We start from the raw sequence: 26374 nt of genomic DNA on the forward strand, positions 1-26374 counted from the left end.
GATAGAACTGCAGCATCATCCTCGCTGATGTGCCAGATTGGCATTTAGAACATTTAATAAGCTTTTTTTTAAAAAAAAGTGTAAAATATGTTTATACATTGAGGAGTAAAGAGGGAATAAAGGAAACTGTGAAAAAGTGCCCTAGTTTATTAAGATAAAAGGCTTACAATATATAAATACATATTATAATAACTAATGAATATTGTAATAATGTCTAATCAATACAATATATTCTCCAAAAATTTCAACAGAATAAATCTTAATAGGATGATATATATATTAAGAAAATAAATCTCTATCTCAACAACGCAACGTGTATGTTTCGGACCAACATGGCACCCCCCAAAAAGGGGAATTTGTTAAGTAATGTCATTATTTTTTCATCTCCTTCTTTGCTTCCTTCCTTTCGTGATTGCTCTTCGTTTTTTGAAGACTATTTTACTAAGACTATTTTTGAAGACTATCTTACGTTCCATCCCCTGTTTTATTTACGTTAGAGCAGAGGAAGACCTGGCGTTCTTTTCTTCTAGAATCAAGTTGCTGGTCTTTATTTTCGTGGCTTATCGTCCTTTGCTATCTAAGAACTATCTGTACTTGGTCTCCTCTTTATTTTCCATCCCTGTTTCGTTTATCTTAGAGCAGAGGAAGAGCTGTTGGTTATTTTTTACTGGACTCAGTTGCTGTTTTCTATTTTCTTGATCTGTCGTGCTCTACATCTATGGATAGGAAGATTTTTATGTTCATGACTTTTGCTTCCTCGCTTTGTCTTCCTTTCAACGTGTATATACTGAACATACATGAACAAGAATATGATTGTGTGACGATATATATTTGGCACGGGCATTCGCATTCCTATCTTTTAAGGCCATGTTAGGTCAGCGGTCCAAAATAATTTCTTTTCTTCCAGGCATTCTCTCTTCCCGAATGTCGCGTTTTGATTACTTATATTTTATATACCTCTCGACTCAAGACTGCTCGTGCTTGTCCTCGTGTGGCGTACCATCGGAATACATGGAAAGGGAGATGCCAGCCTACAGTAGGGACCGGGAGTGGGTCTTAGTTGTCTTCACCTTTAATTATTAAATAACAATATAAATGTTAGTGATTGTTAATTATTAGTTGATCAATTGAACTGAAGAGAGTTTGGGAGGGGCATTCTGGCAAGTCTTGAACCGTACTATATCCAAATCATCAACATATTTATCTTATGTTTGGATTATGTTTTTCAAGATTATAGGCATGGGTTAGATCAATCAAAGCAACTTAAGTTAGCTTTTGTCTATCTTTAAATTGTGTAAACTTGTGGAAATGTCAGTCTTGTAAACGGGCACTACACTCGGGGTTAGATTGTCAATTTTTGAGTAAAAAATAAATATAATTAGAAGGAATATATTCTCTTGTCTTCATTATTCCTTGAGAAAAAGTAGTCAAGAATATTTTATAAGTGTTGTATATATATATGCCAGTGCATAATATTTGTCGTAACACCCTTGAAAAGGAATCTCCGACATTAAGTTTTATTCTTTTATTGGTTATATACAATCAAATTTCGGGGGGGTTGAGGTCCGAATCTGTTTTCTCTTAATATTCTTTTATCGATGAAATTTTCATCACCCAGTGCATAATATTTGTTTTTTTAATTTATTCTTTTAAGTTTAAAGTTCCAAAAAATACAAACATGCTTATTTAGATTTAATATTGCAAGATAAAAAATTCATGTTTTTTTTACTATTAAATATCTCAACTGGCTTTTGATTAAACCATCCAAACGAATTTTCAGTTTATCTGACTGACTTTTAAAAAAAAATGGTATCCAAACATAAGATCACGTTACATCACTGACTTTTCTTTTAACTTCAGTTTGCTAACCTCAGTTGAATTCTAACCTTAGTTATAAATTTTTAATCCAAACACACATTTAGCTTCCAAGTAAAAAATTTACTTTCATAATTCATATTATTACCTCCATTTTAAATTATATAATATTTTTTAAAAAATTTAACATTTCAAAATATAAAACTAATATACTTATTCTAATATTATACTTTTTTATTTAATTTATGTCTCTTTTCTTTTTAATATATTAAATGGAGAGTATTTGAAAAGTTTATATTTTTATTTTAAAAAATTATTAAATGTGTTTAATAAGACTTATTAATATATGAAACTTTATTTAAAAGTATTTTATAATTTTAAATAAAGAAATAATATATTATAATGGATATTATTTTAAATATACGCGGCCCCGAAAACTTCACCAAGGGACAAAATGAATGAGAGGGAATGGCATCTGCGTGTTCTTGATTAATATTTGGAGGTTCCAATGCATCAACGATATTTTTATTTTCAAATTATAATCTCTTTGTAAGCTGTACACTCTCACGTTAGTTACTTCCTTAATTGCGCCGAGAATTCTGGTTTCGCCTTCACATTTTTTTCTCACTCGCATGCCATTCCAATTTTCACGCGAATACTCGCTTTCTTCGATCTTCAACTCCAACCCAACCCCAACCCAACCCCATTTCATCAGTCCTTTCAAACACATAAATGCTACAATACATACATACATACGTAACCTATTATTCCTAATTCCTACGTCATTTACTGAAGTTATTATCATTATTATTTAAAGCTTTCTGTCATGTGCTGAGAGTCTGGTGCAACACACGGCGCCCGTGCGGCGTCCTAAGGATCCCATAAATCTCAAGACAAGCCTTATCATATACGAATATACTGATTTCACCCTGTCATGGGCTCATCAGGGAGGTGGCACTAGCCCCCGACCAATTGTGTACTCAGTCTGAAAACTGAGACAGAACGTATTCAATGCCAATGTCGCCCCTTTTTATTCATATTGTATGAGGCTAATCAGCGGATCGTTCATTATTTTAATCTTTATACGGTCACAAAAATATCATCAGTCATATTTCGCTCACCAAGGCTTCATTAATTCAACTTTATAGGCTTTCATGAAAGGTGAGTGCGGGCGCCTTTTTGTAGTTTCATCACTATTGACTATGATGATGACATGATTTTGAAACCCGAATCTTAGTTTTTGGCATATTCCATATTTGCATGACAAGTGTGTTGCTGATAATTAATTCTGCGCTTCATGTTGGCTGATTATTATTATTGTTATTTTTCTTTGTTTGGTATGATTCTGGTAGTTTTGGATCCTAACTTTTGGGTAATCTAAAGGAAACTTTGGTACTAATTCTATATAATTTAAATGGACGATGTACCATTGCGTGAAACAAGAGTATTGCGCAACATTCTTTTTGTCGATTCGATTATTATAATGCTTTCAAATAATCTCGCATGTTTGTTTAATTTGGTTAGGATACAATAACATGCTTTTCTTCAGCTGAGGAGTCACCAAAATCCATCTACTATTTTCAATGAACGCTTTAATTTATGAACTCAAAAGTTAGTGATCTAATTGTGAATTCAATAAGTGATTCAAGAAGAAGGTTTACATTTAATTTTTAACACTTTTAAAAAAAAATTGCGGCATTCAAATCAGGGGCGGCTACAACGGGGAAAGCAGCAGTGTTTCCCCATGATATAAATTTTCTTTATAAAATGTGTTTATTTTTATTTGTAACTCATGTGAAAATTAATTTTGGTCCCCCACTTTCTTGTAACCTTTTATTTTTGGCTCTCATTTATTAACTCTAGATGCGTCCTGCTTCAAATGAAACTCTTCAAATATATGAAGATATTCTTGACCTTAATTAAGTGCATTGCCATGCAAAGCCAATTAAGAAGCCCAAGCGCGCGCGCGCATATAAAATCAAATTGTTTGTGTATATGACGTTCTGACTCCATAGATATGGATAGATGCAAGATAGTATTAGTATTCCGAATGCCTATTAATTAACAGCATAACAGTCAATTAATTTTCAATATTTTTTAACAAACTGGCTGTCAGCAAATGAAATTCGTCAGTCGTCGACTAATGATTTTTAGAGAGCTGCTAGCTGTCAGTTAAATAAGATTAATAAATATAGTGCGACTCCATTTCTTTTTTCAAAGTATTTATCTATACTCCCCCCATTCAAAAATATAAGATATTTTTTTAGAAGTTGGATATGCAAAAATGTAAGGCATTTTTAATCTTTCGATGTATAACATTGCCTTTTTTTTCAAAAGTATCCCTATTCATCATGACTTTATATTTATTGTAGGGTCTCTAATAAATGTAGATATGAAAAGATAGGGTTAATTTGAAAGTAGGTAACTACTTTATTGAGAGGTAAAATTTGATTAAAAATGTCTTATATTTTTAAACGAAAGGAGTAACATAATAGCATATCTGGTAAAATTGGTTCTTAAAAAAAACAGAAAAATCTCTTATGGATTTTAGAATGACCTTAGAAAATAAAAATCATCTTTAGGCATTGTACTACAAAGTGAATTATAATTCTCGTACATGGCTATTAAATTAAATTGTTAAATATTGCTTCACACCTCAAGAATGCTAGAGTGGATGGGGAAAAATCATATCAAAAAAAAAAAATCATGCAAAATGTAATTTGGACTTTGGATGTTGACTTAGTCACAATTTGTTCACGGAATTAATGAAAAAATAGTTTTTTTACTTGTCGCATAGAACAGACATATTAGCAATTTAGCTGCTCCCCTCAACAAGACAAAAATGAAAAACCTTCCAACACAAGTTGAAACTTCAAGCTTGCTTGGTGTGCAAGCCTCACTTCCTTAATTCACCGTCTCTTTCATGCCTATCAAATGCAAATGTGTCAAGTCTCAAGTACAAAGAAAAGTCGGATTTGGGCATATTTCTATATTCCGGCTTTTTATACTTATTTTATACGACATTTTTTGGATATAAAGCTAGATCTAATGATAACTTGGACCTTGAATTTATTTTTTAATATAAAATTTTCCCTTGAAATAAAAAATTGTGAAAATTAATTTTTTAGTTTTTCAATTTTTAATTTATTTGTAACTCAATCCCCAACTATGACTCAGTATGATTCAATTTTTTAATTATGACTCGCCTATGACTCAATCCATTACTTTTGAATCACTTATGACTTAGTGCCTCAATTTAATTTTCTTTTTTCATATTAACTTAAATCTCACATTAAAGAGCAAAAGATGGTATTTTAGAATACTATACGAGCATTTCTTTTATCCCTCTTATTTGATGAGAAATTTTTTTAAAAAATTAAAAAATAAGGATCAAATTATAATGAATCAAAAGTTAAGAGACTAAGTCGCAGCGAGTTATAGTTGAGGGATTGAGTCGTAGTGAGTTATAGTTGAAAAATTAAAATATAAGTGAGTTAAAAGTTGAAGGACTAAAAAATTATTTTTTAAAAAAAATTACATAAATGCTTGCATGCATATCCATGTCTACTTTTACTTGTAAATGATTGCAAGTTATATTGCTTGAAAAATGAGTTATATGTTATTTTTGGCTGATAAATAATATGATTTGTTTGTAATTGTGGGAATATTTAAGTTAAACGTTGGCACTTGTAGATATTAAATATCATTTGATCAAGAAAATTGTGCCCCAATTTTTCTCGTACACTACTCATGCTGGGGATTGATTTCTTGGAGTCCAAGTTGAAGAGTTAGAAAGCTGAAAGAAGGCATACATAAATAATGGGTAGCTGTCACAATCCGGCGGGTCACGTACTCACGTTTTATCGTAGACCTTACGCATGTTTTCCAAAAATTATACTTAATTTAGAATTAATTTTAACATAGTAAGATATGCTCCCTCTTCGATTTCATTTTTAAATTATATTTTAAAATATTTATTTAATTTTTTTATAAGTTATAATATGACTTTTTAAATAATATTTAAAATATATTTTTAAAATTACATTTTATGAAAAAAAATAATATAATACACTTTTTTAATTTATTATATAAATATATATTTAAATTATATATATTTTTATTTTTTATACTTTCTATATTAATATTAATAAAATTAATAAAAATAATTTATAAGTAAAATTGAATGAATAATTATTTATACAGAATATCTTTTGAAAATAAATTTCATGCGTAATTTCATTTTCATGCACTGGGATCCCGGGTATGTGTAAACGTGGTGGGTCCATTTTCCTGACACAATAGGACCAAAGTTTTATGGGAATTACAAAAACTGCCACGCAGATTCCAGTTGTCACATGTCAGGGCGAGAGATGGACCACGGTTCAGAGTCCAAGTCAAGGGGGGTCTCTCTAGGGTGGGGTCCACCATCTGGGTCCTAATAGCAGCAACAATCTCATGCTTTAACTGTAACCCTTTCATCATAATATCTTCCTCTTTCAGTCTTTCTTCATGTTTAACTACCTTGTTCATTCCTTTTATCCCCTTTCTTTTTCTTTTATCGATTTACATCTATTTTATTCAACAATTTTTTTAATTTTCAATTTTATTCTTCTCCATAACCTTTTTGTCACAAGCATTCATTTATTTAATATTCCATCACACAAATCTTATTCGTCTTCTCTTAAATTTCCACAAAATACTAGACAAGTTCAGATTGGATGCTTATTATGAGATAGACACTGCAGTTTTTTTGTAGATTGTTCAAACTTCGTGTTGATGATTTAATTTCATTTTTTGTAAAAAAAATCAAGATGTTGGTGTTAGACTTAATGGAATCAAAATCAAAGCAATCAGCTCATCATCATGTTACAAATCATTGGTCCCAAGAGGTGGTCTCCTGCACTTGAATGCAGCATATCATATCCTTAAAGCATAAACTTTTGTTCTTATTTTTTTGGGCACCGTCATTTCATTCTCAGTCAGCAACTTTATTCCTTTTATCACCAACACAGGACACGTACATGGCATCAACGTTCTTGGATTACAGGAAGCATCTCATTTCGGAACAGTCCAATACAAAATCCAAATACAAATGAGCTCTGGTCCCTCTCATCTTTCTCAGAGATTTAAAAACAATACATAAAAAAAAAAATTGCAATGGCAAGATTGTTAGCTACTCCAAGAAATGTCCACGAAAACATGCTTGTGTCTTGGAATTTTCTATTTGCATGGGAATAGGGAAGCTTAGGAGTACAGTGCACTCTGTCCCTGATGCTTATTTAAACAGATATTGTTTGGGATGAGAAAAGCAGCCAACTGAAGCTTATGCTCAAAGGACACCATCCTTTTCTTTTTCTTTCTCCTCTTCCCTTCCTTTCCCTCTCTATCTCTATCTCTCTCTGTTTGGTCTTTAATATTTTTCTATACAAAGCAACGAAGCAAAGCATCTCTTCGTCTCACTCCTCCACATCCTTGTTGCTTTCACTTGTAAGTTTTAACTTTTCTTTGCTTACAGAGATTAGCTCCTACTTTTCCTTTATAGACCCCATTAATCAACTAGTAATCCCGTCGGTGTATCTTTCTGTGCTTAAATCTTCCCAAAGTTTGGAATCTCTACGTAATCTAGGGGATTTTAATGTGGTCAAATTGGGTCATACTTTTTAACTTTATCTTTTTTTTTTTTTCGCTGGCCCGAACAAATTTTCAGTGGTTTCCCATTTTGAAAAATGCATGAGAAACCCATGACCACTTTCCCACTCACCTCACCAGCATCTTCTTCTTCTTGCTTAATCGCTTAAATGGCTTCTCGCGTTTTCTGGGGATTCAGTTCTATTGTTGAGAGGCATTAAGGCCTCTCATGCCATATATACACACACACACACATACATATAGATCATTTCAATTTGTTCATTCTTCAATCCTTTTCCTGACAATTTTTGCTTCATTCTTTTTCCCTCTCTGCATTAATTTGGGAAGTGGAAACAAGACCAAGAAATCAGAAGTAACGAACGCCATGAGTTTTTTAACAGGCTCTCCCAAAAGTTCTTGGCAACCAATTATGACTGCGGATACAACGACGCGAAGTTACTGGGTAAACTGGAAGGTTCTGGTTTGTGCCATATGGGTTTTAATCACAGCCATGTGTTCAATATTTCTTACATGGAAATATGAAACCTTACGAAACTCAAGAAGAGGTAACAGAGAAGACCAGCAAGAAGAAACATCAAGAGTTTTGTACGAGGATGAAACGTGGAGGCCATGTCTGAAGGGAGTTCACCCTGTCTGGTTGTTGGTCTTTAGAGTTTTCGCGTTTATTGTGCTTTTGGTTCTGCTCATAATCACTGCTGTTACAGACGGAGGAAGCATTTTCTATTTTTACACCCAGTAAGCCCTCTCATCCCCTTTTGATTTCAATCGTCATCTCAAAATTCATGACCAGAAAAGAAATCGTTATCTCAAAATTGGCTGCTTTTGATAGCGACATCGCATTTATTAGACGTTTAGTTTAGCATCATCCTACGTTGTTGATATGCAACATTAAATCAAAAGTCTATGACAAAAAGATAAATTCGGTTCTTAGCCGTCTCTTGGCTTCTAATATTTGATTTTCCTTTTGTGGGTTTTTTGAAACAGGTGGACTTTCACTTCAATCACCATTTATTTTGGGGTAAGTGCCACCCGAATTATATACATTTACATACTGGTTCTGTAGCTTTATTTTAGAATCTAATTTGTATTTTACTACCAAAATCTCTTATAAACACTATTATTGTATGTTTCTTGCTATTGTAGCTGGGGTCTTTGCTGTCCATGTGTGGATGTTACAGACATCACAAGAAAACGAGTGGTGACAAAGTTGATAATGTTGATGGGGATGCAGAACAGGGCATTTATGATGTTCCTGGACTTTCACAAACTTCCAAGGGGTCTAGCAACGAGAAAACGTTAACCACTTCAGTTGAACATCTTGCCCGCCAACCAGCTGGCACTTGGGGTTATATCTTTCAAATAATTTTCCAGGTACATTTTCATGCCTCGCCGGTTTACCTGAGTTTTCCTCACTCTAATTTCTTCAGACAGCAGAATTTAATGAGTTCATAGCTTTAAGTACATTGTCCTCTTACCCATTGTGCTGTATGTTTCTTTCTCTTAGCTTTCCCATAAGGTAATTTATTATTTTTTCTTCACTTGTGAACAGATGAATGCCGGTGCTGTAATGCTTACAGATTGTGTATTTTGGTTCATAATTGTTCCGTTTCTAACCATTAAAGATTACAACTTGAATTTTGTAAGTATCATTCAGTTATGGCATTAAGCTTTCTCTATTCTTTCACTTCTTGTCTTGGCGAAGAAGAGAAGATTTCAAACTTCTGTCTTTTTGAATTTTCCTGTGGCAGCTGATCATCAATATGCACAGTATCAATGCTGTTTTCCTGCTAGGTGACACAGCTTTAAATTGCCTGGTATGCGTCTTCATGTGTTGATTCTATTTACTCGTCAAATGAAAATCTGACGAGAAACCCTTGCTGAAAGATCTGCACCGTTAAGTTTTCTAATGGAAACTTGTTTTTTGTTTCCCCCTCTTCAGCGATTCCCTTGGTTTCGAGTTGGATACTTTTGCATGTGGACAGTCACTTATGTGATTTTCCAGTGGATTCTTCATGCTTGCGTTAAACTCTGGTAAAAACCATATTTGTATTTGGCTTCTACATTGTGAAAGGCTCTTGCATATATCATTCTGTAACATCAGTATCTTTTCATCTTAAAACAGGTGGCCATATCCATTTCTTGATTTGTCATCTTCCTATGCTCCGCTTTGGTGAGTAAATTTTGGCAATTACCATTATAACTGTCCATTCTCATTCAAAACTAGAACTATCAACTTCATTGTAGTCTTTGCCACTGCTTCTGGGAAACATTACTCGTGAAAGTAATGTAATTGAACTGATTTGCCGACCCTTTTTCTGTGGCCTGTAGGTACTGCTCGGTGGCATTACTCCATATTCCCTGCTACGGAATCTTCGCTTTGATAATAAAGCTGAAACACTATGTGTTGTCAACACGGTTCGCTGACTCGTATCAATGTAGGAGATGAACTGAGTTCAGAAATAGAATAGTTTTGATTTCCTGAACAATATCAATACGGTAGATAAAGTAAGGGATAGGTCATAGTGTTCAGCATTGTTGGTTTCATGCATTGAGCGAATATAAGGCAAATATATATAGTGCTTTTCTTTTTTTCGTTTTTGAAAGATTAGCCGCGCTGATCTAGCGAGCTGGCATTACAGAGTCACTTCTCTGCTAGGGGTAAGTTGTAATTAATCAGGCATTCACAGAAATCTGAGCGATTTCTGATTCTGATTCCCTCAATGGCCCAATTTGGCTTCAAGGTGCTTCAATATTCCACCATTATGCATTTAGGGTTTCTAAGGGAAAAAAAAAAAAAAAGCTCTGATTGAACGATTCTAAAATTGTCAAATGGTTCCATGAAAAATTTATTTGATTTTTGAAATTGAAATTATTCAGGAATAGTCAGGTGTTTATCAGGAAGTGATTGGTTAGGTCCTTTAAATTTCTTAATTGTAAGTTGAAATGCATGTCCTGGCCAAGAAACTCGACAGTTCTATTCAAGAAGTGAAAGAATACGTTGGTTAAAAAAAAAAGAGTGAAAGAATACAGACAAATAACAACAGAAAAGAACTTGTCAACGAAAATTGACGAGGCATTAATACATTGAGATGACTACATCAGTATTTATGTTACAAAGAACGAGAAAGAAAAACTTGACCAATGGATGCTCTTGAATATGCAAAAGATAGAAACATCATAAACGTAGAGGAGAAAACAAATAAGTGCTTGATAAAACCCATCATGATCATATTTAAAATTTTATGGCGTCTTGTCTTCTCGGGCTTTTCCTCGGTGAATAATCCAGAGAGGAATCTGGACGTCAGGCGCAAGCCAGAGCCGAGCTTGCTCTTTGTTTCACCAATCCCTCACTTGCCTTACACCGTTGCTTATCCTGAGGTGAGCCCCACAAGAACAGTTGACAATCTTTCTGGAGCAAGGTTTGTGGAAAAATGACTGACAAGTTGTGCACCTTTCAATCTCGTCTTCCTGTGCAAATTTTGCTTAGATTAGAATAACTCCACAAATACAAAGACAATATTTAGGATAGTTTCGTGAAATAAGGATCCGCAGCTTCCTATGACAAACGAGAATTATATTACTATGAGCTGCAGAACATTGATGGGTTAGCAAATACAGTTTTCCAATCTAATTCTGGTAGCATTTTGTGGATATATTCCAATTAATAGACGAAAAAACATTTCCAATGAACATAATTAACTCCTTAGGAACATGACACGCCTGGATCCCCTATTGTCGAATTCGAATCCAAGACACTTTTTTCCCTTAAAATTTTTTTCTGGGTCTCCCCATCCAGCATGAGTGACCATACAAGGTAATCCAAATCCCTGTTATTCGCTCCACTGAAGGTAGTGGGTGCACATCTGGAAGTTGCCTTGCACACAAGCAACTAAAGGGTAAAGTTGGTGGGGGTCCAGCTCCTTTCGCAACACACACACACAGATTAAAAGGTGTTGTTGATGTAAAGGTTGCAGAAACATCCTTGCAAACTGGAATTCTGTAGTTCTCACCACCACAACAACCAGAAAGTTAGTTCAGCCTTATTTCAAAGCAATTTACAGGAGCCTTTCAAAATTCAGTTTCGATCTTCTAAAGTACACCATGCAATTCATAAACTAAAATGAAAGTCAGAAATTGATAATTTGCAAGTATTTAAAAAAAAATACAAACCATAAGAACAATAGTTATCTACCATTTCCTTTCTGACACAACTGGTATAATTCTTTTCAAGGACAAAAGGCAAGTTGCTCTGCATAATAAATCAAAGCTAACAACTCTTTTGATGACAAAAAAATATAATAAAGGTTACTAACAAATGCACACCTGAAAAGGAAAAATAAGAGAACATGGGTTACAGCAATCTTGACGGGCACTGCATGGTACTCCCGCATCACAGCATATGAAACATTGGTCAGTGATGTGCCTTAGGATTTTCCTCGACACTGTTTGCAATATGCCAGGAAGTGCTGCAATAAAAGTTACCATACATCAGGGATAATTAATCCTGCGAATGCTACATGTTAACTTTTAAAGCTAACCACTTATTAGCAAGAAACTTCAAAAACGATAGAACAGGCACATTTTCTATTGCACAAAACACATGGAAGTGGGCACAGGAAAAGAAAAATAACTCGCATGTACAGCACATTTAAGCAGTAAACTAAAAATAGAAGCTAACCAGCAAAGGCTCCTTTGGAAAGATCAATCAAATCTTTCAGAGCAAAAAAGTCATTATTTTCTAGAAGATATCTCCGCACTCCAAGCACATTGCTGATAGACCTCCTGAATGGGCAGCGAACAAATGGAAGCATGGTCCCTATCTTTTTCCTGACACGCATAACATGATGTAAGGCAGGGGCCTTTGACAAAAGGATGGGATTAACTGCAGTGACGCAAAGCAACGGCTGCACAAGGAAATCAATAAACATAATGTCAGACTTGTTCAAAAACAAAACTGAGAACAGTAAGAATAACTTCCAAATATACAAAGTTAAAATGAGTAAGAAGCATGTGCACCTATGCATTCATCAATCGAAAACCAGGCAAGTAAACCTCAATATCTAATATAAGGTTAACAAATTCTTATGGCTTGCAATTGAAAAACTGGACTGACCAATTTGACTGAAAATGAAGTAGCTGGCTAACTATAATAGTGAAGCTTGCAAAATGGTCAAAGACTCAAAGTTAATAGAACCAACTGCTTGACCAGTGAACAGATGTTGTTTTAATGGCCTAGAAGCAAGTCAACAGGAGCTGACATTTCAAGCCAAGAGAATTCACTTTCATTATAGGCAATGCAAATATTCTACGTCCTTAAAAATTAATAAGTTTGTTTCTCAGAGAAAATAAAATTAAATTTGATGTTTCAGTTTCTTTTGGGGTTGCAAATATTCTCTGTCCAAGCCTGAACTGGACAATAACTAGAACGAGTAGTTAGTGTTAACCAATAAAACCTAAACAAGCACCGACATGACATTAAGAAAAAAATTATACGGCATCACTTCTCAATATTTGTCCAATAACAGATAAATGTCATACTTTCCAGATAGCAATAAAAGCATAGCCATAAGTGCATATCATTGTCACACTTTAAATTTTGTTGCATCCAAAAGGAGAAAGGAGAGAGAAGCAGAAACAATTTCTAGTTACTTATACACAAAACCTTCATGTTTCAACATGAATCAAAGCCATAAAAAGGATTAAACAATAAATAAGATATGCAAATGCTATTTTTAAGGTTACCTGGTCATTTATAGAATCAAGGTAAGACTTTGCCAGTTGAGAAACTGAATAATGAGTAAAATCCCAATGATGCAAAACCCTTGCAGGCAACACTGCAGTCTCATTTGTATGGCAAGAAGAACAGAATAATTTAGCAGTGTATTCACAGAGTCGAGGCTTGCCCCATCCAAATGTCTGTAGAAAATCCCAGATTGAAGTTGTTCCGTCATCAAAATGCCTATGGCATCCAGCACAACAGTTATGTTGTGCTGCCAACATCTGTTCAATGGATTTAGATGGAGGAATTTCAACTATAAGTGATATGGCCTTCCCTAAACTGGAATAGTTTCTTTTTACTGTCACACTTGTAAAAGAAGAGCTAGGCATCAATGCACTTTCAGGGGACAAAAACCAAACTAATGCACCTGGAGGACTAGAAAAGAGACTGATATGAAGAATGGATTGCAAACACTCCTGAAGGAGAACGCTTCTCTGCACAATAGCTTCGGGAGATGCACTTCCAAATATCTTCCTAGTTTCTTTTTCTACAGCACACCAAGGGGGAGGTAAATCCCATTTTTGCTCTGTGAATAAGGTTTTCATGCAATGGTAGAGAGTGAGGAAATCACGATACCGTCTTTCAATCACCCAATGGTCTTTGCCACTCCACACTTTTATTTTATACACAGTGTATTCCTTTATCCCCACCAATCTTTTGCTGAAAGAAACATCTCCCTTCTTCTGCCTTGCACCTACAACTTCAACCCTATCTAATCTCAATGGAGGTTGAACAAGCAGGCAACCACCATCTGTACCAGAAGTAGAGGCTGTCAACCCACCATCTCTTAAAGGCTTAAAAATTGTGGCTCCAGCAATCTATTGCCCTGAACAAGCCTAAAACCAGCAGAATCAATAGACTCTAGTAAAATTTCTTCCATTTCATTAACATCATCATACAGTTCATTTAGCTCAAAATTCTTCTTCTGCAAATATATAATAGAATCATAAGCACCTCTTAGTTTCCAAAATGAGCAACATGCACACACATATCAAACAATATTGTGATACTGTTCAAGAATTACACGGATTTACAAACCAAAAATGCATCAAGAAGAAAAGCAACAACTTTAAACAAACTATCAAACAATCAAGGCCGATTGAAGACCACTCAAACCAATAATTTCAACAGAAGAATGTCAAAACAGTTCACCCATAAATCATAACCTATCACTGATCCGGTAAGCAGTTATATCAAAAGTCTAGTATATGTACAATCAAAAGTAGTTGCTTCAAGCTACATAGGTATATTACAAGGCATCTTAACATTTTGTTTAGATTATTGTTCCAATCATGGAAATGTAAAAATATCTAAAATTTAATCCTCCACAAAAGAAAAAAAAATGATTGAATTGTCTTTTAAAACAGTCTATCAAAAACTATGCGTATGATTTGTTCATTATGGGGTCATAAATGACATATCAAGAGGTGCATTACTTTACATATTAAGCAAAGTATTTACTGACCTTTGATGTCACGGGACTTCTCTTAGAGAGATTTGTCGAGGCGGAAGAATTGTCGAATGTTTTCCTCATTTCACAATTTGAAGAAGGCACTATTGCTTCGAGGTCCAGAAATGATGCTGCATTTATGTTCCCAGGTTGTGTGGCTAGATTGATGGACTTTAGATCAAATTTACTATTAAAAACAAGATCAAACTTGACTTGAGAATTATCCAGCTCTGGGGCTTTGGCTTGTTGAGCATTGCCACTAGTGCTATCAGATTTTTCAGTCTTCGTAACTTCTTCCACGGCTCCATCATCATCAAATTCTGAAGTCTCATACTTAGGAGCTTCTTTTGTTAGAAGATTTAAACCTACCCTATAATCCTCGGCGGTAAAATAAGTTTTAGGACAACTAACCGAATTGTCAACATCTTTGACCTGTGCTCTGAGTATATTTGGATCCGTGGCTCTATCGATTTGCAGATTAGATTCACGGCCAATGTACTCGTACTCTCCCCCAACTGTTAACACAATTCCAGAGCACTCCCCATCCGCGTCACCCAACAAATAATTCTCAGTAGTTCCTACAGCATCACTCTCGTTACCGGACAGAGTTTCAAGGGACTTTGTGTGTATTCCTATTTTGTTTCGTCCTATACTCATTTCAGAACCGTTATGAATAGAATTCTGGTCCAAATCATTGTCTAATTGGTTGGTCCCCTTAAAACTCGATGCAACTAGCATGGAAGTAGCAGGAGCTTCGTCGTTGTCACCTCCATGCAATTCTAACCCAATGGAGCTGCATTTTAAGTTCTGGTGAATCTGGATATTCCCACTGCGAATCCCAGCTAGCAAAAATGGCGTACTGCTCGAAGCACCGATCGATGAAAGCATCTGATCCTTGCTCGTAATAGCAACTATATCTCTTAAACTAAAATTCTCCAGATCACTTTTATCAGATTCCGTAAAATCGTTGAAAACAGTAACCGTGCTACACACACTTGGGGTACCCAAGACCGAGTTCGCGCTACAATAGTTGTCGAAATCGGACTCTCCACATGATGAATAGCGTGAAGATGGAGAAGAAACATCCCCATTATCGAATGGCAAAACCTGCAGGGCAGGAAGCGAATCGAAACGATCGAGAGAGACGGCTTCGCAGGCGGCCTGGCAAGAGCCGTCCCCATGATGTATCATTTGAAGCTCAATAAATCCTAAAAATCGAAGCTTTTAGAATAATGAATCAAAAGGAAGGAGGAACCAAATCAAGGATATAGCCCTGATTCGGTTCAATCAAAGTATCCAGGAAACGGACACGGAGCACCTTACCTGTTGGCGCTGCAGACACAGAACTCAGGTGATCGGGATTTCTATTGCGACGAATTCCAATTTCTGAGTCACAAATACTGAAAGCCTTCAAAAATTTCATTCCAAAGGAAAGCAGAGAGGCGGGAGCTACCTTGGTTTTTTGCGCTGGGAAAAAAAATTTAAAATTCCGAATCCAAAGAGCGTCAATCAAATGTACCATACATGGGCGAACAGAGTTGGCAAGCTCAGGGTCACAGAAAGATGGGACTTTTTTTAATGGTTGTGATTACCTGGCCACAGCCGCTCACGTATTTGGATTACAAAGAACGAGAACTTGACATCGCACTAGCCCTATTTGTCTCTTTTACCAAGATAGGCGCAAGTTCCCGCAAAGGGTTAAACAGCAGAATGACGGCCAAAAGCCCAACAGGCGCGCATGGTATGCCTTTGTGACTGTTGATAACCATGCCGCCGCCACACACCCTCTCAAATGTTTAATACTTTAATTCAGTGTAAATGCTAAAAATATATTCAAACAAAGGTTTAAATGCTAAAAAAAATATTAAGATACTGCAATGTTAAGGCTACTTATTTCACCTAAATGACGGAGTTCCCTGTTTCGACTCATACATGGTTGTTAACTTGTTAGTATTGTGCTTCTCGGGGGAAAAAAAAATCTTGTTATTATTGTGCTGGTAGAGGAAACTTGTTATTGTTGTGATTGTGAATATTGAATTTTACTAATACCAGGTTTTGGCCAAATTTTACTATTATTGATTATTGAATGTGGGGAACAGCCTGTGGCATAACAGTTATGTTTGTATTTATTGAAATAAAGACAAGAGTTTGGTTGGAAGAGTTAATTCCTCAAAATATAACTACTCTTGAGCTTTTTCGTATGTGTTGCTTGTTGTATAACGGTTTTGTTTTTCTAATGGACCTAAACTTATGTATTGTCAGTTTAATAAATTTAATCTTAAATCACTAATGGTAATTGTATAAAGAAGGGGCTAGTTTTTCGCCAAGCATAAAATTATGTATAAATTCTTATTGAAAGAGACACTTACACTTGTATTATAGGGGGAGGAAGATTGTTAATAAAAAAAAATTGTATTATAGTTGTGCATAAATAAAAGAATTGACTTTATTAAAACAATAATTAAAAGGTAAAAAATGTTTTGAAATATTTTTTATAAAGAACATTAGTAAATTAAATTTTTTGTTAAAGCACTTTAATTCTAAAACTTTTTGAAAAGATGTGATATCATCATGTAGGGTTAATCATTAGCTAGTCCATTCAATTGCAATGTGTCAACCATGACATTTAAAAAAAAAAAAAAAAAAATAGATTTACACTTGACATGTCCAGGCAGCAAGTGAACCTCTTCCATCATTTCTCTTCTTCCACTAGATATCACAAGGGGGATGAAAACCATGGAACATGACAAAAGAGCAAGACGTTGGCGGTGAAATTGACATCAAGAGGGAGCAAACTCAAGTCCTCGAGCTAGTCTTTGCGAGATCAATGACATTGAACTACATAATTTGATGATTGTTAATAAAAAAAATTCATATTATAGTTGTGTACAAATAAAAGAACTGATTTTATTAAAATAAGTTTAAAAAGGCAAAAATGTCTTAACATTTTTTTTATAGAGAGCATTTAATATCTTAAATTTTGTTAAGAATGATGTAATATTACCGTGTAGGGTTTACCATTAGTTGACCATTCAATTACAATATGCTAGCCACATGACATTTTTTTTTAAATTAAGAAAAAAAATATTTATGCACGACACATCCACGCGGCAAGTGAATCTCTTCATCATCTCTCTTCTTCCATCAAGTATCACAGGGGAGATGAAAAGCATGGAACACAGCAAAAGAGCAAGACCTTGGCAGTGTAATTCAACCGTGAGAGGGAGCAAACTCGAGTCCTCAAACTAGTATGTGAGATTAGTGACACTGAACTACACAACTCAATGATGCGATAGACGAGCTTCAACGAGATTGACGGACAAAAAGACCGGTTGGGCTCAGTACACTTGACGGTGGCTTCAGGCAACGAACGGACAAGTTTGCATGGTGAGTAGAGAACTAAATCGTGGGGGTTGGTATTCAATTGGTAGTGCTAGTGATTCCTAATTTGGCTCTTCGTCTTCTGCTACTTGTTCTCGTGAATTATAAGAAGCTTGAGACTCTTTCTTTTGTTACTCTCTGTTAATTCTCTGCTAATGGTTATTATTCCATTCAGAGATCTACAAGGGCTTGGGCTCTTTTTTCACCTGTTTTTATTTTTTTTTCTTTACCTGCATGAACTGGGTTTTTGTTTGAAGCATGCACAGGATGGTGAAAAATAGAAAAAGAAGAATTGGATGAATGTGAAGCTTGTTAGAGTAAAAAGCCCATTTGTTTTTTAAAGTTGAGGAAGATGAAGCCAAAGAAGAATACTGATCCTTTAGGTTTTTAACAACTATGGTCATAGGTTATAAGGCTATCGTGGAGTCCTTGATAGCTTGGATCAGTACAGGTGAAATCTCATCTCCTTTGCAAAGTCTATAACATAAGCTGGTGCGAGTGCCTCCTCTAAAGTTGATAAACACATCATATTTTTTGGAAATTGGTGTAAAGAGGAAGAGGATAAAGCAACAATGGCATGTGCGAGTATTGCCTTCGAGCTATTATCTAAAAGCTCAATTTCCAACACGTGTTCCACAAAAATTATTATTGTAGTCCAAATTCAAAATCTTTTTTTTTATTTTTTAAAAAATCCAATTGGCTATAACTAAATAGTCTAACAGTCAACCGGTAGGATAATATTATATCCTTTTTAAAATTTTCATGTGAAAATGCTTCAATAAAAAATTTAGAATATAAATCAACTTATGAGGATTTACTATTTGATATTGTTAATAAAGGAAAAGTATTGAGAAAAAAAGTAAAAAATCAGATTTAAAATTTAAAAACATACGAAACTAAAAAAAAACAAATGTTAAAATAAAAAAAAAGATTAAAAGTCAATTTTATCTCTGAACTATACAAAAAAATCACAAATGCCCCTAAACTCAATTTGGGGTCAATTTTGTCCCTTAACCTACGAAATTTTGCTAGCTGTGCCCTTAACTTCAAACTGCACATTGTTCCTCTTATATGGGTCCTACATTTAACTATTTTAATATTTTTTGTTATAAACTATTATGTGGTGGGTCCAATTATTTTTATATTTTTTATAATATAGAAATATATACCTCTCTCCTCCATTCATCTCCCTCTCCGTCTTTGTCTCCCTTTCATCTCACTCTCTCTCCTTGTTGAACTTTTGGCTTGTTAGTAGGAGCACATTGGCTTTACTTTGTTGCAAGTCATGAGTTCGTTCCCACTAGAGAGAGAAATGAAGCACTCTCCCTCCAATTCATCTACCTTAATTTAATCAAGCAAGAGAGATGATAGCCAGTGTCAAGCAAGAGACAAAGAGTGGTTCATGATAACGTTCGCTTGGTTGATGAACTTGATGGAGAGAGAGTGGTAAAAGAAAGAGAAGATAAAGAAGATGAGAAGGGTGATGTATTTGAGAGCCACCATGAATTTGCTGTGAGATCTGAGCTGCTTTTTTGTGTTGTACATGCTAACTTGCATAAGTGGCTTCATCCTGAATAAATTGCAAATCGAGGGAATGGCATTATCATGGTGCAGGTTCTACCGTGGATGCTTAACCTTGCTAACCAAATGCTCCATCTTTGCTCTCCCTCTCCCATCTTTCTCTCCTTACAATTGTGTCTCCTCTTTTTCATCATTTTCTTATTGTCTCTTTCTCTCCGTACATCCTCCACATCCTTTGATAAACCTAAGCACTATCTTATTCACTACATCAATGATGTAGTAGAGCATGATATCAATAGTGATAGTCACATTGAGATGCATGATGTGAGACGTGTGCTATATAGTGCGGACACCATCCCTAGTAGTTGCTTTGGCCTATTCCTTAACCTTATTTTCATATTTGCATGGCTCTCCACTATCATCACCTCTATATTTGCAATGCACGACCCCAACGGTGCCTCTCCCGTTATCATCGAACTCTCCTTGCTTTTGCTCAAACTCATCAAGTATTGCAAAAACATGAAAAACTTTGAGAACAATGTCTTATTAGATTCCTTACTCTTAAAAAATATAGCCTTTGCTTCAACTCCTTCACCGTCATCTACTCCAACTCCCCCATGTCACCCAAGTTGTCTGTGAAGGGAGGAGGAGAGAGAAGAGAAAGGGAGTGTAGGAATAGAGGGAAGAGAGAGAGGGTTTGTTTACATTATAAAAAAGTAATAAAAAATAATGAGACTCATTAAAGTAATAAAAAATTTAAATATGAGCTCTACAAGTTAAAAAAAATAATCGAACAAGTAATAGGATGATGGATTTAAAAATTTTAGTATTAGAAGAATATAAATAATTTATAATTAAGTTTAAAATTATTTATAAATTTTTAGATATAATTTAGGAATAAAATTTCGCTTAAAAGGTCCCTCGCTGCTCAGTACTTTTCTCCTCCTAAAACCCTAAAGCCCGTTCAGCAGGGGAATATCACACCCAAAGCACCCCTTCAATGGCTAGCTCCACGGAGGCTGGTGTTGAAGCTCTTCATCATCTGCGGGCGACGGGTCCAGTGCCGTGGCTCACGCGAGATCCATTGCTCACTCAAACTGCTCGTCTCGCCTCACAGTATCTTTTTTCCTCTCTCAAGCCCTTCTCTAAAAAATCGCCATTGGACGAGCTCCTGGTCGACGGATTCGATGCCGAGCAGATATGGCAGCAAATTGACCTCCAATCACAGCCTCTGTTACCCACTCTTCGCCGGCGATTGAAGCAGCTGGAGGAAAATCCGGAAGAAATTTCCAAGATGAAGGAGCCTCTAGAAGGTCAAAAGAAGATGGAGGGGAAAACGAAAGAGGTGTGGCACGAAGAAAGTGACGGGTTTGATGGGGAATTAGACGATTTTGATGGTGATGACGATGAAGAAGGCGTTGAAGAGGAAGGAAAAGATGGCGAGAAAAGAGGAAAAGCAGAGGCAGAGGAGGAGGAGGAGGAGGAGGAAGGCCTTGAGAGCGAGGAAGAGGAAGAGGAAGGTGACTATGGAGGTATTCAAGATGATTTTTTTAAAATAAAGGACTTGGAGAAGTTCTTGGAGAAGGAGGATAATAACTTGGAGAAAGATGATGCCGAACAGCTAAGGGAAGGTGATGATGAAAGTGATGAGGTGAAACTGCTTCTGGTTCTTTCTTTCTTTTTAGTCACTGTGCTTTGCTCGATATTATATTATACACATTCAGTGTTAGCCCTGCTGGTTTTAATTGGTTCGCCCTTCTGTATGTTGTTTTTTTTGTTTTTCTTCTTTATCATTCACCTACGTCTGCAAGATGCACAACGCGTCGATTCGGTTCTCATTATTTATGCTCTCGGCTCATTCTTATTATTTTGTTATAGGCTGGTGGATTTGGCCTTGGCATTGATGATGAATTCGAAGATCCAGAGGACTTTAAATACGCAATGTACGTATTATTTTGCTCTTCCACTAAGGGAAACCATTTTTCTTTCCTCACTCGTTTTCGGCTCATTCTCATGATGCGAAAGCTTAATCATACACACCTTAAAAGTGACCCTATGCTTGCCCTTTCATAGACTAATGAGGCAACGGCTAGTGACTAAACTAACATCCCTAACTAACTTAAACGAGTTACATTATAAGAAAAATCGTGATTATTATTGCTGTAGATCTGTTGTATATTCAATATAGAATATCGCCCAACTCACTTCTTTATTTCTTTCATTATTATCATAACACGCGCACAAAAGGTTGATGTAATAATTTCCTCCCATTTTTTTCTTTTCATTTGAGTACAACATTTGAAAATTCATTGATCAACGATTGAAAGAACATGAAGAAACGCAACTACTATTGCCTGCCCCAAGGATTCGCCTTTAGTGCTTGCGTTTAGATGTCTAGTGTTTTACTGTGTTGATATGGTGTGGTGTTTTTGCTTTGCTGGTCTTTATGTAGTGAGATGCAAAATGATATGCAACTGGCTGATTCCACTTTCCTAGGTTTTCAATCATGCAAGTCGTTGACCTTTTTTATTGGTGTAATCTTTACTCTGGATTCATTATTTGGTCTATTCTTGTCAGGCATGACGACCTCTTTCCTCCTAAAAAAGTAAGGGGATTCTGGCAAGAAAAAGAAAGAAAGAAAAAGAGATTGTTAAATCGGGGGTCTGAAGATTCTGATGCAGATGACATGGAATTTGATGGACAAGTATTATATTGTTTTTATTCTGTAGGGTTTATACATGCATGACATGTAAGTTCTCATATTGTCTTCTTATTCATATAGAATCAAGAGACCATTTCTACCCATGAAAAACAACTGCAAAAGATCCAAGCAAAGATAGAGCAGATGGAGAAATCTAACTTGGAGCCAAAAACGTGGACCATGCAGGGAGAGGTAATGTAGTAGTTACTCCCCCACACTCTTCTCTCGGAACTTTTGTGGGTTGCTTTTGTGAGCCTTCATGCTTAATCTTTAGATATTAGATTACTGACTTTGGCTTTTAGTAACAGGTGACTGCAACCAAGAGACCCATGAACAGTGCTTTGGAAGTTGATCTTGATTTTGAGCAAAATGCAAGACCAGCTCCTGTAATTACTGAGGAAGTTACAGCTTCAATCGAGGAGATGATCCAGAAAAGGATCCTTGAGGTAAATTGAAAAGCTGAGATGGTATGAATTTGGACTTTACTGTGATGCCTCCTGTATTTCATTCAATGATGGGAGGCTTTTAACGAACGGCCATTTATCTAAATCTATGTGCTAAGCTGATCTGTGGTTCTGCACTGAACGACTGACTATTGAGTTATACATATAAGACGTGTACACTCTCACCAATCCTTAACATAAGACACCTTCTAGAAGTCTTTTTTGGTCTTTAATATAAGACACCTTATAAAACTTGATTAAGCATTAATGGGTTATTTCTGAAAATGCTCACATATTCAATTGTTTCATTTGAGTGGCATGTTTGACTTGAAGATTTAAAGGTAAGGCTTCTAATTTTCATTGAGGGTAATTTGGGATTTCAATATAATGTTTTTTAAAAATCAAGATTCTTAACTAATTTTAACTACTTTCCTTAATCTGTGCGATTTAGTTAAAAGTTTTTTTATAAATAGGACCAGAGAGAGTATGCTTTAAATATGCTCTAGTCAAGCATAAATTTACGTTTTTTCTAACTCATGTTAATTATAGGGACGTTTTGATGACGTTCAAAGGGCTCCCAAATTGCCATCAAAAGCATCTAAGGAAGTAAAAGAGTTGGTAAGCTCTGTTTCCATAAAATAAATAGAATATTGAGGTATCATTGCTTTCTAGCTGTATTGGTAGCATAATTAATCATAATCTCTGTGATGAATTCAGGATGAGAATAAAAGCAAGAAGGGTCTTGCAGAAATTTATGAGGTTTGTATTTTTTTTACTGTCATGCATTGCAACGCATAAATCCCCCACTATAACCCCTGTTGTCTTTGCTTATGGTTTACCTAAAAATGCCCTTTTTATTGCTAAATTCTGTATAGGAAGAATATGTTCAAAAGATAGACCCTACTTCTGCTCCATTATCGTTCAAAGATGAACAGAAAAGAGAGGTGCATGCTTTAATTGTTTGCTTCAATTTTATATTTCTCGTCTGTTATATGTTTCACTTATTTATAGGATGATAAGTCGCTGGTTTTAAAACGGGCTGTATAACCTCCCTTCTCAAAAATATGCTGAACTGTGTGCTAGTAACTTGTGATCAGGCAAGCATGCTGTTCAAGAGACTCTGTTTGAAGCTGGATGTTCTCTCTCATTTCAACTTTGCTCCAAAACCGGTGTGACATTCAATTTAATTCATGCAATGTTATGCACTTGAAACTTTAATTGTAGTCTTGTAATGGTTGCTTTGTATTGAACTCAACAGGTTATGGAGGACATGTCTGTCCAAGCTAATGTCCCTGCTCTGGCAATGGAAGAAGTAAAGAGCTATTTCCTTTTCTTCTTAAACTTTCTTAGCTGAACCTTATTTAAACTACTGGTTAATTAAAACTTTGATGCTTTCCATGCGTAGATTGCACCAGTGGCTGTCTCAGATGCAGCTATGCTGGCTCCTGAGGAGGTCTTTGCTGGCAAGGGTGATGTCAAGGAAGAAGTAGAGCTTACAAAGGCAGAGAGAAAAAGAAGGAGAGCAAATAAGAAAAGAAAATTTAAAGGTAAGATCAGCGAGGCTACCAGGAATCTGACCTGTCCATAACCTGCATTTGCTGTTTTTTCAACATTTCCGCAATCATACATGCTCATGGGTTACGCTATCATGTGAGAAAACCTAACAATTTTTCCATTTCTTCCACACTGCTAACAACTTTTGGCAATCGTAATTACAGCTGAGGCGGTGAAAAAGATGGCAATGAAGGTTCGAGATAATGTAGCTCATAGCCAAACTGATGGTAATTTCTTGATTATATGATGTTAATCTCTCAAGATTTAATAAAAACACTCCAATTTTGCTTATTTTTTCATATATTTGATGCAAGTAAATATTTAAGGGATCACTTTTATCTTACGACAAGAAAAAGAGACTGGATCAAAATATAGGGCATTGTTAACAAAGTCACGGTTCAAAAAAAATGTTAGTTGAAATTTTATTTTTTTTTTAAATATTTGCATCTTTTTTATTTTACCCTTATTAAATGCCCTGTATAAGTGTTGGGTAATTATAATTAAAATTCTAATGCATCAATTTTTTGTTTTCAAAAAGAGTAATAAATGAAGTAGGAGTGTAGTTGAAAAAATGATTATAAAGATTGCCTAATATCTTATATTTTGGACCAAGCAAAGCTAGAACATGCTCTACATTGTGGTTCACAGAGAGTATGATGTTCAGATTTGAAATGTGGTAATCCCTAGAAGTGCTTATTCATTTGCTTTTGGACATAATTCTACGAGGAATATCCTCGTAATTTTATCCAATTAAACGCAGTGGATGATTGCTGTTATCCCAAAAAAAAAAAATGCAGCGGCGTTTGCGAAACTTATTGGTAGTTATTTCTGAAATTTAGTATAAATAACTTGGCAGCTTTTAACATTGAACGTGCCTTACAGTTGCAGGCTAAGAACAGTGAGATCTAGCATAGGATCTAATACCATAAGAAGCTTGTTCAAAGCCGTCCTAATCAACAGGAGTTGAAGGAGACACTCCGTGGCAGAGGTTACAAATGGTTGGTAGGAGGACCCCCAATTGCATTCAGGCCTGCTTATTGCTGCAGAAAGATGTGGCTAATTTAGGACTCGGCTATGGATGACTCAGGCTCAAACCTTTCTTGTATTTCTCCACTAATTGATTAATTAATTTGATCTATAGTGAAATTGAATGATGCACGTGTACAATACTTTTATCCCCCTATTGAAGGGCATATGAATGCAATTTGATGTGTTCCCACTTCCTGTAAGTTACGAAAGATCCACCCTGCCATACAATTAATGGAAATCTAACTTTAACTGGTGGCCACTCTTCGAAGATACTTCCAAGATTCACTTATGATAAATTATCCATAAAGCACCAATACCTATGAAATGGTTTTTCGTCAAACATCTGCAGAGTCAGTGAATGTGTAATCTTAGGGAGTTTTCATTTTCTTTAGCTAAGCACATTGTAAGAATACTACACAACTGTTGCCAAATACCAACACAACGAAAAGGTTAATTATGTTGAATGTGTAATTTTAAAATACAGATGAGGAGGCATTATGGCTCTTCAGAAGTTTTCTTCTCTCGTGTATTCTTTCTACAGAGCTATCTTTTTTTATTGGCGAGGTGGGGCATGAGCGCTGAGCAATCTTCAGCTTCTCATTGAGCAACATACTATTAATGGAAGATAGAAAACTCCAATGTATGCAAGGATTAATTTATAAACATGGTGTACCTGGACGGTGGCTGATCCAGTTCCGACAACATCAAAAGCATCATTGACACCTCGCTCCTCTGCTAGCAGATTCTGTGTGACATAAAATGCAGCAGTGACAAGCACTGATTGGTTAGCAACTCAAATGAGCCGCCTCTCCATTGCATCTCTCATCAATCGATACTGCTCACTTTTATCTGAGGCGCCTTCAATCCCAAGCTTCAAGATCACTAATGCATCCTTGCTATAGCAAAACATGGGCAATTCTAATTGGATGTCAAAATTGAGAGGATAAGGGAAAAATTAGCATCTGATGATCTGACTTAACACGGCGAAAACCACCAGGAACAGGACGTATGATTAGTTAAAGGAAAAAGCGAAAAAAGCAAGCATACCAATC

At 35.5% G+C, this 26374-nt stretch overlaps 4 protein-coding genes across 8 annotated transcripts; 2 read left to right on the forward strand and 2 right to left on the reverse strand.

The window, feature by feature from the left end:
• The first annotated feature begins 7081 nt into the window (after window positions 1-7081).
• Window positions 7082-10204, forward strand: LOC129320044 (uncharacterized). 3 transcript variants are annotated; one of them, XM_054965184.1, is made up of 9 exons: window positions 7082-7302; window positions 7792-8199; window positions 8449-8482; window positions 8608-8835; window positions 9014-9103; window positions 9213-9278; window positions 9404-9495; window positions 9587-9634; window positions 9793-10204. In XM_054965184.1, exons 2-9 carry the CDS (start codon window positions 7829-7831, stop codon window positions 9908-9910), a joined length of 1047 nt encoding a protein of 348 aa, XP_054821159.1. In that variant the 5' UTR covers window positions 7082-7302; window positions 7792-7828; the 3' UTR covers window positions 9911-10204. The 3 variants fall into 3 exon arrangements, with proteins under 3 accessions (XP_054821159.1, XP_054821160.1, XP_054821158.1); XM_054965185.1 differs by having other exon boundaries at window positions 7084-7302; window positions 7845-8199; XM_054965183.1 differs by lacking the exon at window positions 7082-7302 and having other exon boundaries at window positions 7405-8199.
• Window positions 10205-10499: 295 nt separating this feature from the next.
• LOC129320045 (uncharacterized) lies at window positions 10500-13751 on the reverse strand. Its single transcript, XM_054965186.1, has 5 exons — window positions 13611-13751; window positions 13207-13464; window positions 12143-12368; window positions 11788-11930; window positions 10500-10932 (listed from the first exon to the last, which is right to left on the reverse strand). The coding sequence occupies exons 2-5, from the start codon at window positions 13462-13464 to the stop codon at window positions 10801-10803; spliced, it is 759 nt and encodes a 252-aa protein (XP_054821161.1). The 5' UTR covers window positions 13611-13751; the 3' UTR covers window positions 10500-10800.
• Window positions 13752-13890: 139 nt separating this feature from the next.
• On the reverse strand, window positions 13891-16408 carry LOC129320042 (uncharacterized). 3 transcript variants are annotated; one of them, XM_054965181.1, is made up of 3 exons: window positions 16017-16408; window positions 14709-15901; window positions 13891-14069 (listed from the first exon to the last, which is right to left on the reverse strand). In XM_054965181.1, the coding sequence occupies exons 1-3, from the start codon at window positions 16213-16215 to the stop codon at window positions 14031-14033; spliced, it is 1431 nt and encodes a 476-aa protein (XP_054821156.1). In that variant the 5' UTR covers window positions 16216-16408; the 3' UTR covers window positions 13891-14030. The 3 variants fall into 3 exon arrangements, with proteins under 3 accessions (XP_054821156.1, XP_054821155.1, XP_054821157.1); XM_054965180.1 differs by having other exon boundaries at window positions 13891-14168; window positions 16017-16406; XM_054965182.1 differs by having other exon boundaries at window positions 13927-14079.
• Window positions 16409-20530: 4122 nt separating this feature from the next.
• LOC129320990 (M phase phosphoprotein 10) lies at window positions 20531-25522 on the forward strand. Its single transcript, XM_054966708.1, has 13 exons — window positions 20531-21246; window positions 21474-21538; window positions 22173-22299; window positions 22378-22488; window positions 22605-22742; window positions 23289-23357; window positions 23457-23498; window positions 23615-23683; window positions 23837-23908; window positions 23998-24051; window positions 24145-24286; window positions 24458-24520; window positions 25176-25522. The coding sequence occupies exons 1-13, from the start codon at window positions 20596-20598 to the stop codon at window positions 25184-25186; spliced, it is 1614 nt and encodes a 537-aa protein (XP_054822683.1). The 5' UTR covers window positions 20531-20595; the 3' UTR covers window positions 25187-25522.
• The last annotated feature ends 852 nt before the right edge of the window (window positions 25523-26374 follow it).

This window comes from Prosopis cineraria, unplaced genomic scaffold, assembly GCF_029017545.1.
Source record: "Prosopis cineraria cultivar Desert tree isolate PC_DT_omini unplaced genomic scaffold, ASM2901754v1 PC9, whole genome shotgun sequence".
Classification (NCBI taxonomy): domain Eukaryota; kingdom Viridiplantae; phylum Streptophyta; class Magnoliopsida; order Fabales; family Fabaceae; genus Prosopis; species Prosopis cineraria.

Excerpts from the sequence above, each read along its gene's own strand:
- LOC129320044 (XM_054965183.1), top strand. The coding sequence starts at position 7,673 with ATGCCATATATACACACACACACACATACATATAGATCATTTCAATTT. Across the intron at positions 9,104-9,212 it reads AAGATTACAACTTGAATTTT|CTGATCATCAATATGCACAG; the intron begins GTAAGTATCATT and ends TTCCTGTGGCAG. Across the intron at positions 9,635-9,792 it reads TCTTCCTATGCTCCGCTTTG|GTACTGCTCGGTGGCATTAC; the intron begins GTGAGTAAATTT and ends TGTGGCCTGTAG.
- LOC129320042 (XM_054965180.1), bottom strand. The coding sequence starts at position 16,215 with ATGGTACATTTGATTGACGCTCTTTGGATTCGGAATTTTAAATTTTTT. Across the intron at positions 15,902-16,016 it reads TGTGTCTGCAGCGCCAACAG|GATTTATTGAGCTTCAAATG; the intron begins GTAAGGTGCTCC and ends TTCGATTTTTAG. Across the intron at positions 14,169-14,708 it reads GAAGTCCCGTGACATCAAAG|AAGAAGAATTTTGAGCTAAA; the intron begins GTCAGTAAATAC and ends ATATATTTGCAG.
- LOC129320990 (XM_054966708.1), top strand. The coding sequence starts at position 20,596 with ATGGCTAGCTCCACGGAGGCTGGTGTTGAAGCTCTTCATCATCTGCGG. Across the intron at positions 21,247-21,473 it reads GTGATGATGAAAGTGATGAG|GCTGGTGGATTTGGCCTTGG; the intron begins GTGAAACTGCTT and ends ATTTTGTTATAG. Across the intron at positions 23,358-23,456 it reads CTAAGGAAGTAAAAGAGTTG|GATGAGAATAAAAGCAAGAA; the intron begins GTAAGCTCTGTT and ends TGATGAATTCAG.
- LOC129320045 (XM_054965186.1), bottom strand. The coding sequence starts at position 13,464 with ATGTTGGCAGCACAACATAACTGTTGTGCTGGATGCCATAGGCATTTT. Across the intron at positions 12,369-13,206 it reads TTGATTCTATAAATGACCAG|CCGTTGCTTTGCGTCACTGC; the intron begins GTAACCTTAAAA and ends TTCCTTGTGCAG. Across the intron at positions 10,933-11,787 it reads CTCTTATTTTTCCTTTTCAG|GAAGACGAGATTGAAAGGTG; the intron begins GTGTGCATTTGT and ends AAATTTGCACAG.